Consider the following 9,988-nt stretch of genomic DNA (forward strand, 5'->3'; position numbering starts at 1 on the left):
CAGCTGTTGCTTGACCTTCCTGCTCTCCTCGTCAGCCAGATTGGAGAGTTGAGCTCACCATTGGCCTTGCCTCTTTTCCTAGAGTGCTGAAGACCTGCCTTATTTTCATTTTTTCTCTCTTTCCTTTATACTTACACTATCTTCTGTATGTTTATTAGGTGCCAGGCTTTGGGCAAAACACTTATACGATCTTCATCTTTAAAATATTATTTATCTGCCTTCTATGCTTGAGGAAGGTGAGGTTCTAAGAACCTAAACACTTTGCTTAAAGTCTTCAAATGAGTATGTGGAAAATCTGGGATGCAAAGATACAAGCCACTCTTCCTTCACAAATGAGGATGGAGTCTCAAAGGCTTTCAACGTATAGGGGGACAGTGAAGGTTCTCTGCTGTCTCAGGAGAGCCAGCCTAGCGACACTTGGAAGAGAAGTTTTGACAGCTTGTAAACCAGACTAGCCAGACTGCAGTGGAGATGAGGACGGATCCTAGAAAGTCTCCTACCCAGAGAGATGGTTGGGAAGCACAGAGTGAGCCTAGCTTTCAGTCCTGGCCCCCACGTTCCTGAGACTTAAAATGCTCATACAAGAATAAAGATAGAAACTGTGCATGGTTCTTCATATTATGATTAAAATGTCAGTATAGAAGCAAAGAAGAAACACTATCTGTGTATTAGTTACTTGTTGCTTCAACAAAATACCTGATAAAATCAGTTTAAGGAAGGAAAACTTTTCTGGGCCCCTAGGTTCCATCATGACAGAACCTGGCAGCAGGGGCTTGAGCCGCTGCCCACATTGCATCCCCAGTCAGAAGCAGCGTGATGGAGTCTGCTGCTTTCTCCTTTCATTCAGACTGAGTCCCCCATCCATACAGTAGTGCAAGTCATGGTGACCACGGGTCTCTCACCCAAGTTTGAGACACACTCACAGATGAGCCCATAAGGTTGTCCCCTTAGAGATTCTAGATCCGGACAGGTTAACAGTATCACCATCATAAGTCTACCCTTTTCACCATAGGCTCCTGGCCATCTCATCATGCAAAATGCATTTGGTCCAACTTCAAAAGTCCTCAATTTGTTGTCTTTAACAGTTCCAAAACTTCAAAAGTGTAAGTTCAGAGTCTCTTCTAAGACTCAGAAAATCTCTTTAACTTTGAGACTCTGTAAAATAAAAAATCAAGTTACATACTTTCAACCAAAAAAGCAGGTCACAGAGTAAGAATTCAATTCAGAAGAGAAGAGTTGGGACATAACAAGGGACTATCAGACCAAAGTCAGACCAAAGCCCAGGAGGAGAACACCGGACGGAGTCTGCGGCTGCACATGGAGCATCTAGAGTTCCTGAGGGAATCATTGCATTCTGGTGTGCTTGGGCAGCGCCCATTCCTGCAGCTCTGCTCCCTAAAGCACAGGGAGCCTCTCCCTGGAGCCACCTGGAAGCCATACCTCCAACTTTCAGCAGATACCGAGCGCTCCTGCCGTCTCTAATATCCTGAGTTCTCTGTTGCAACTTGGCTTTGCATTTGCAGCTTTATGCCTTTATGCCGCAGTCTCCCAGGGCCTCCTTGCAAGGAATCCAGGCTCACATAGCTTGGCTCAGAGGCCATCTGGAATCTCAGTCAAGACTCCATGACTCCCTCACTCTTGTGTCTATCATGACTGTAAAGCCAGTAACACATGGCTTTACAGTGTTTCTGACTTCTGTTGTCAGCAACAAGATGTAGCCTGGCCTCCCAGTACTCAATTGCATGGGCCTCTGTGTGCCTCACAGGCTGACCCTGGGGGAACACTTCCCTAAGTGGTAGAACTTCTTTAGTGATAGTCTCAATTCAGGCTTTCCTTTTAAATGAATTTATACTTGTACAATATAGAGCTTTTGTTGGGTATGATATTTCCTTGGGCACCTTCCCTGTTGTCTCAGGTTTCTTTTTAATGGTGTTAATCTCTATAATATTCTAATTGCCTTCTCAGTACTAGCCTTCTCTACAACTCTGAATTTTTTTCTCCATGACAAATAGCACATGTCTGTTCCCTTTTGTTCTCTGACTGTAGAGCTGGATCAGAGCTTGCTACAGCCTGGATGCTATTCTAAGGGAGATTTCCCCTGCCAATGAAATTAGCCCATTGCCTTTGAATTCAGCCTCACTGAGAGTCTCGGCACCAGCAGAACGCAGCCAGATGATTTTCCAGAATACAGTGTGAATGGCCTCTAGTCCAGTTCCCCGTAGAGTTGGTTTGCCTCTGAAACTGCATTACCTGGACCTCCACTGCACACATTTCACTTGGCATTCTAATCTTCCAAACACCCACTAGAACAATCCACTTAGCTCTGCTTATAACATCCTAAGGCTTTTAGCCTGACGTTTCAAACTCTTCTGGAAACCAGTTCTAAAGATCCAATACACAGGAGGTCAGTTTCATCAAGTAACAGTGCCTTCCTGGAATGAGTTTTCTATATTCATTACTTTTATCGTTGCTACAGTAAAATAGCCAACAGCAGCAATTTTAAAAATGGTGTTTATTTTGGCTTAGATATTGAGGGTGCAGTCCATCTTATCTATCAAGCTGGAGCTTGAGACAGCTGGCCACATTGCCCCATAGAGATGAAGTTTGCTGCTGGGCTGTTTTCTTCTTTTTCATCAGTCCAGGCCTCCAGGCTGTGGAATATTGCCATCCACATGTATGGTAGTTCTTCCTATCCCAATCAGCCAATCAGAAACTCTCTCATAGACATGCCAAGAAGTTTATCTCCTAAGTCTAGATCCTGTCAGGTCATCATTATTACCATTACTTGTTCTCTTCCTTGTTATAAAACACATAAGGGGTTAGAGAAAATATTATCCATGTTGAGAAATAATAGAAGACATGAAGACACATGAAATGTTGTTTGCAAGTGAGATATGATTAGAGGTACTGGAAAGCTAGACAGATGCATGCCAACAGACAGGCGTACATACTGACTGACCAAGGATTCAAGGAGAAAGAGTCCGAATCCTACCTATGAGAAGGGAGCTTTTCTCTAAAGCCTTGTTTCTTAGCAGTCCCTGACTTGGCGGCATTGTTCATTATTGGCCCAAGAAGACCCCTGCCTTTTCTAGTCTTGAAGTTACTTAATTTGGTGCTTAGAACATAACTTTAAGCAATTTGTGAACTAGAATTAGAAGGGCATTTATATTTTGTATGCCCTCGTGTTCCTCAGTGTTCCTCCCCCCCCCCGCCCCCCGCCCCCATGTGTATGTGTGTGCACATGCATCTGTCTGTCTGTAAGGGTAAGTGTATAAGAGACAGTTGTGTTGCGGATCCTCACAAGTAACTCTTTTGCAGTTAGCACTGAGGGCAGCGCCATCCTATGAGGACTTTGTAGCTGCGCTGACCATAAAAGAAGGCGACCACCAGAAAGAAGCTTTCAGTGCTGGCATGCAGAGGGACCTCAGCCTTTACCTCCCCGCTATGGAAAAGCAGCTGGCCATACTGGACACGTTATATGAGATCCACGGGCTGGAATCTGATGAGGTGGTGTGACAGCCACAGGACAGCACCTCCTAACTTCAGGGAATAAAGTCTGCTAAAGTGTTGTGTTGCCCTAGTTAATTTCCAGCAACAGCTTTGATACTCTCCAGCGCCTTTCCTTGGGGACATGGACATGAGGAAGTCCTAGTGTTTTTATTTAGAATTGTTTTAATGCATATGTGTTTCATGTGTTTAAAAATCAAGGTGCTAAATATTTCAACAGGCCTACTGGAAACCAGATCATCGCTGTCCCAGACTTGAATAGCAGGCAGTAAGAGCAAAACTGACAGATGAATTTGTTGGGATCACATTTGTATTGTTCTGTTTCAGTTCCTAGTTTTAATGGGCCACCCAAACCGAAGCAGTATGCAGGACTATCGTATAAAGCCAGTGTTTAAAATAGCTTAGATGTTGACTGGGCATTGGAGGGAGTGTAAGCCCCTTTGTTGAAGGGCTTGCTGTGTACGAGTTTGCTATTCCTACACTTTCCTGAGTGGATCCTTTCTCCCTTCCTCTGCTGATGGAAAGGGCTGCGTAGTGAAAACATTTGGGCAGTTGTAGGAAAACATTGACATGGACTGCCATGCCTGTTGTCAGATGGGACAGTGGCCCATGCTTGAGAACAGAATAGACAGGAAGGATACGTCATTTGGGTGACACATACCACTCTTTGCCAATGCAGTACATTTCCTATGTGTTATCTGAATTGAACATCATAGCAAAACAGCGACTTTAAAGAGGGTATTTAATCCTAGTTCACAAGTAAAGCTTACAGAAGGGAGGTCTGCTCACATTCGTGGAATTTCTTGTTTCTGGTGATTTTATTTTTATTTATTGATTTATTTATTTTGCCTGTTTCATTAACTCTCTTCAGAAAAAGAGCCAGGTAGCTTTCATATGTGATCTAGATCACCTCTGTATTGAAGTCACATGACATGCTGTTTCAAAGAACAGAGTCCTAGGACATACCTGAAGAACTCAGATCTTACAAGGCTGAAGAGCCAAATTCCCATTTGAATTCTAGTTTACAGAATTCCCAGTCTTCTGCAGAAACCAAATAAAACACCTCCTTCCAGAGGAAGGGGCTGTCATTCAAGTAACATAATTAAATGGAGAGTGAGTAGACCAGCAGCTGGTGTAACAGCTTGAGGCATTCTTCTATAAAGAGTGACAAGATGCCCTGTCTCCCAGAAATGGACCAAGCTGCCTACAGTGTGCATAGGGAAGAAGCCATGAATGCCTTCCCAAGTGGAGGCCACTTCCTCCTAGCAACAAGAAGAGTGGCTCCAGCATAAGCAGTCCCCTGAAGACAGCGAGCCTTGGCCAGGCACAGGTGAGGGAGTGGCTGTGCGTACTGCTTCTGTTGCTGTGCACACTAGGGTTCTGCAGAGAACTATGCAGGGAAGGTACTGATTTTGTCTGTCTTTAAATGAGTGGGTATTTACTCAGTGCTGCAGTAGAGTGGGCCACAGCGGTACCTGCAGTCCAGCTACCCAGAAGTATGAGAGTAAAGTATTATTTAAGCCCAAGATTTGGAGATTAACCTGAACAACATAGCAAGACCTTGTCTCTTAAAAACACTTGTAATAAAATTTTAAGCCAAGCAAGCATTTTGCCAACATGAGAAGTTCTAGAAATTAAACTTAGGAAAGGGAGGAGTGGGCTGGACTTACAGTATGCTACTTTGCTCTTTCAGGAGTTTCATATGGATCCTCTTCTCTGGCTAATGGAAAGGGGTCGGGGCTAAGGCATAACTTAGACCTCCTGCCCTTGACATAGCCTGTAAAGACAGAAGAAGAAAAGTGGCCAGCTCGCTTGTCTCTGAGGGTGGGCGCTTTGGGCCATGTACCCTTGGTGGGCTCTGCTACCAGGAAATTGACGTTAAGCATGGCTGTGATAGGCAGTTGCAGGTGCCTCTGTGACCTCTAGTCTAGGGACTGGCACTCTGAGAGCGTGTCAGTCCAGGTCCTCACTCAGCCCTCAGTGCCCACAGGAGCGCTGCCTTGCTGGGCAGTCTGACTTTGTACGTTCATTCCACCTGAATTAGTAGTTCTTGGTGTCCCATTGTAGTTAAAGCTAATTTTTTTTTTGTCTGATTTTCAGTTAGTTTCTAAGAAATGAAAAAAAGAACCTGAAAGTGCTCCCTGGAGCCCCTCCAGAGAGCCCTGGTATTCCTAAGCCACCCTCACCCTGACAGAGGAAGAAGCGGTTTGTTGGTTGACAGAATGCTCACCTTCTCTTTGTTGCTAACAGGTTTTGGATTATCTTCCTAGCATAATCTTGAGAGTAGGGGATGCGTCTTGTGAGAGAGCAGCAGAGTTGACTGAGTAGTGCTGGCAGACCACTCACGGAGCACAGCCCCACCTCCGTCCCATCAGTCTGCCCTTCACCCTCACCCAGTGAAGCTTGGCTCCACACGGGCTGGTGTCAGAATGTGTGTTGAACTGAACAGAGGCTTTTTAATTGTGATAAGCCTTATGTCTTTTGAAGATAGATCTGTTTATAGCGAAAACCTACTGACATATGCTGATTTGTCAGGAGGAATATCTTTAAGGGTAGAAACCATCTTGTAACTGAGGCAGAGTTGACAGCTCTTGACACAGCCCAGAAGGGAGGCCAGAAGGGTACTGTAGGAATGTAGTGACTTGTTACTGTGTCCAGATCATTCTAAGCGTAAGAGCATCCCCCAGTGTCACTTACCATAGTGGGGACATCCGCACCCCATCTCTCAGCCTTGCAGCTTTTCTCTGCTGTCAAGCATTGCTAGCAGTGACCCCGCCCCCATCAGCTTGCCACAGTGATTTTTCCCTCCCAGCCCTTGTTTCCCCTTCTTCAGCAGCAGCAGCAGCCCACCTAGTCCAGGATCTATTCTATACCTAGCCAAAACGCCAGCGCTTCGGGCAGATGCCATGTTCACATTTGTAGCTGTTAGGGGAAAGTCAGCGTGGGAGAGCGTGTCCTCCGATTGCTCTGTGTATGTACAGTTAGTGCCATCAACGTCTGTCTGTGGAGTGTTTTCAGGTGCAGGTGTATGGTGGGTGAGGTCATGAGTACAGGGCACTTTAGCTGAAGAACTCTAAAGAAAACGGATCTAGCTGTAAAGATATATATGAAATTTCTTGGAGAACTTTTTTTTATGTATTCCCTGCTAGATCACTATGTGCTTCAGGCCCAGGGCTATGTCATGTTGTGTTTCTTTCTTTTTTTTTTTCTTTTTCTTTTTCCAATTTTTTATTAGTTATTTTCTTCATTTACATTTCAAATGCTATCCCGAACAGTTCAAACCACAGCTTCTGATTTAGTCACAAGTTTATAATGGTTCAAATCCCTACCCTCATGGTTCACCTTACTACCAGTCGTTTGTAGATTCGAAGCTGTCTGGATGTAGAAGTTCTGAGCAACTGCAGTATGTACTGGACCCATCACTTTGGTTGATCACCTAACGCGTTTGGGTATAGAGAGCAAGACCTAGGATGCTTTGTGATCCTGTGCAGTCTGCATGGTTGTGTGCATTAGACCCTCCTGTGACATGCACATGAAGTACTGTGTTGACAAATGTGTTCTACTTCCACGTGACCCTTTGTAACCTGCAGTAGCTTACTCAGAGTGACACGATAATGACATAACTATTCATTAGCTGTCCAATGGCATCTGAAGACTAAAGCCATGACAAGGTTATAGATATAGTACATTAGTTGAGGGTCTGGCCCTTCCCTGTGAATTCTCCCCTTCTAGCCCCGGCTAGACTATCTTGCAGGCCATTTGCATGATTTCTTTGCTGTACAGCTGCATTTGGGAACTCTTAAGGCATGAATACCCAGTCACTGGCAATGCCTCTGGCACAGATGTCGTCGCATGCATTGCTCTCTCTTCTCCATTGTCTATAGATAGCCTTTAATGGAAAGGAAAAAATGCCACTGCTCTGCAATGCAAAGTTTTCAGAATTCTTGTAAATTGTGAATCCTTGTGTCACTTCTTTAGGGTGAAAAATGTTTCTAGTCAAGCTGTGTGGGAACATCCTGCTTATTTTAAATGTCTTACATATTTAAAGTCTGGTCAGTATTATCCCTTCACACACACCTTGGGCAAGGTGGTCCCCTCACCCTGGAGTGGGTGGTCCGTCAGCCTTAGGATGGATGGCTTCATTGCCCAGCTGATCTCATTCACAGAGAGCCCCGTGTATGTCCATTCAGATGTGTAGGTGGGGTCAGTGAAGGGTGATCTAGATGGCTGAGCCAGCTTCATGGCATAGGGTAATGGACGATTCCCTGTGCCGTGAGAATTTCACTAGAATGTCACTAAACAGCCCAACTACCTCATGTGAAATTGGCTGTGGACAATCTGTGTTTGATGAGCAATGTGTTCGCAGAAATTTATTCTGGTTAATAAATTGAACAGTGCAGTGTCTATGAAGAAGAAACATGTTATACCAGATGCCAAAGGCTAAACTAGACATAGATTTCTCAGATTCATTTCTATGTTAATGTTTATTCCAGTCTGTATCCTCGTGAAGGTTTGTAGTTTCGTAGAGCCACATGCTTTGGGTATCTGTCACAATCACCTCTTGTCCCTCAGTATTTTGACTGAACATCATAATGCTGATAGGAATCAAGTTAAACTACGAAAGTGTCAAACAGCTTGTGGCTTCTTAATTTAATGGACCTTTACTTAGAAATGTATTGGAGCCTTTTAGGACCAATTGTTGAGTGAAAATCTTGTGTGCAGATGTGTCTGCTTCTCTGTCCAAGTTGTTATTCCTGTATTTCATGAAAAGTGGGGCAGGGGTGAGGGTTTTACTTTCTTTGGAGAATGTTTGAAAACATCTGTCAGATTTTTATATTCATTAGTTACAATAAACATATTTTTAGAGTATTTTATTAAACGTTCTTCAAGGGGTTTTGTTTGGGTTTTGCTTAACTATGTGTGCCAATAATATGTATTATTTATGGACTGTCCACACCATGCCAGTGATCATTCTAAGTCCTTGAGTATTGACACGAATCCTCCTGCTAACTGTAAGGCAGATGCTATAGGTACCCTCAGGTGACAGTCTGGCAAGCCTCCTGCCCAATCCCCACAGCTGGTGAGGATGGGAGACAGGCTACCAACTAGCTCTCCCAGCTCCAGGATCTTCACAATGCTCTTCAAACTTCCAGCATCAGCCAGTGTAGTGACATCTGTGATGAGCTGGGCACACTAGACAGACCAGCCCCTTTCAGAAGTGTTCTCTCCTTTGTTTTCTGAGGTGGGAGCGACAGTAACAGTCCAGAGCTGGGAAGTTCTTCCTTAGAGATCTCTACTCCAGCAAAGCCACGTCCTTGCCTGCCTCAGAAAAGAACCTTAGAATTCATGACAAGCAAATTTAGTGTCGTTCAAGTAGAGAGAGGAGATAGTGTACACTTCAGATGTTCTTTCGTTCATTTGAGCACAGCGGAAGACATACCCTCGGACTGAGGGAACCACCACACAGTTGTCTGTATAACCAAGATCCTCCGCCACTATCATTCCAGAGGCACAGAAGGGCGCATTTGGAGCTATGGTGTTCACATTGGCTCTGGTGACTAAGGCTGCTGTGTGAAGCTGTCTTCTAGAGAACAGAGCCAAGCTGCTGGCTGAGTTTTTGCTATGTGGCCAGTTGTAGGGCACTGTTTGGCTTTAGAGCCAGGATTGTTAACATGGTTTTAATTGTCTTAATGTTCAAAGTCCTTTGAAGATCAATCATCTTAAATGCTGGGCCCTCAAGCTTCTCTATCCTCTGACCATTGAGCTTCATTGCCCACCCCTATTTGTGCCCCAAGTTTCCTCAGTCACTGGGGAAAATAGAATGATAATTCCTCCAGCTGGCTTTTGTTTTAGACCTGTTCTCACCTGTCCTCCTTGCAAACGTTCATGGTCCTGGAGACCAGACACCCTGCAGACAATCTGTAAATCATACTTAAGGTGTAGTCCACTCATCCAGACTGGTAGCACCATCCCAGACCCACCTGTCTCCTGATCATCTTAGTAGTCCCTCTTATACCTGAGACCCCTGGCCAAGTGTGGCTGCTGCTGCAGCTTTTTCAACCAAGTCAATGGTGTCACCATTACTCTGATCTCTCAGGCAAGACATACCCTCTGCTTTCTCCCTCACTCTCCATACCCACTTTGTCTTCAAGTTCGCCCTTGACCTCCACACTCTCTTATTTGTCACCCTGACTGACATGCCTTCCACACCTGCAAATGTTCCCTTAGCTCCATGCCATGACTTAAGCCCTTTCACGGACTTGGAAAGCCGCATCCCTTTTCCATTCCAGGAAGATGCTTCCAAACCTCTCAGATACAAAGTCACAGCCGTCAGTTCCCTTCCATTGCTCCTGCATGTCTAAATGATACCATATCAAGAAGGACTTGGGCGCAGGAGGCATGACTCCAAGGTGACTGGGTTAATTGGTTGATGTCCTGTCTAATTATTTGGGTAGCTGTCACTGACTAAGGTTGGTATACT

General features: G+C 44.8%; 1 protein-coding gene across 2 annotated transcripts in view; it reads left to right on the forward strand.

Annotated features, from left to right (window-relative positions):
* Window positions 1-3,568, forward strand: part of Plekha8 (pleckstrin homology domain containing A8) — a 46,827-nt gene extending 43,259 nt beyond the window's left edge. For both annotated transcript variants that reach the window (XM_021165136.1, XM_029478744.1), the window contains exon 14: window positions 3,319-3,568. In XM_021165136.1, coding sequence (XP_021020795.1) covers window positions 3,319-3,516 — 198 coding nt within the window. In that variant the 3' untranslated portion in view covers window positions 3,517-3,568. The remainder of the gene's footprint in view (window positions 1-3,318) is intronic.
* Window positions 3,569-9,988: the final 6,420 nt, after the last annotated feature.

Source organism: Mus caroli, chromosome 6 (assembly GCF_900094665.2).
Source record: "Mus caroli chromosome 6, CAROLI_EIJ_v1.1, whole genome shotgun sequence".
NCBI lineage: Eukaryota > Metazoa > Chordata > Mammalia > Rodentia > Muridae > Mus > Mus caroli.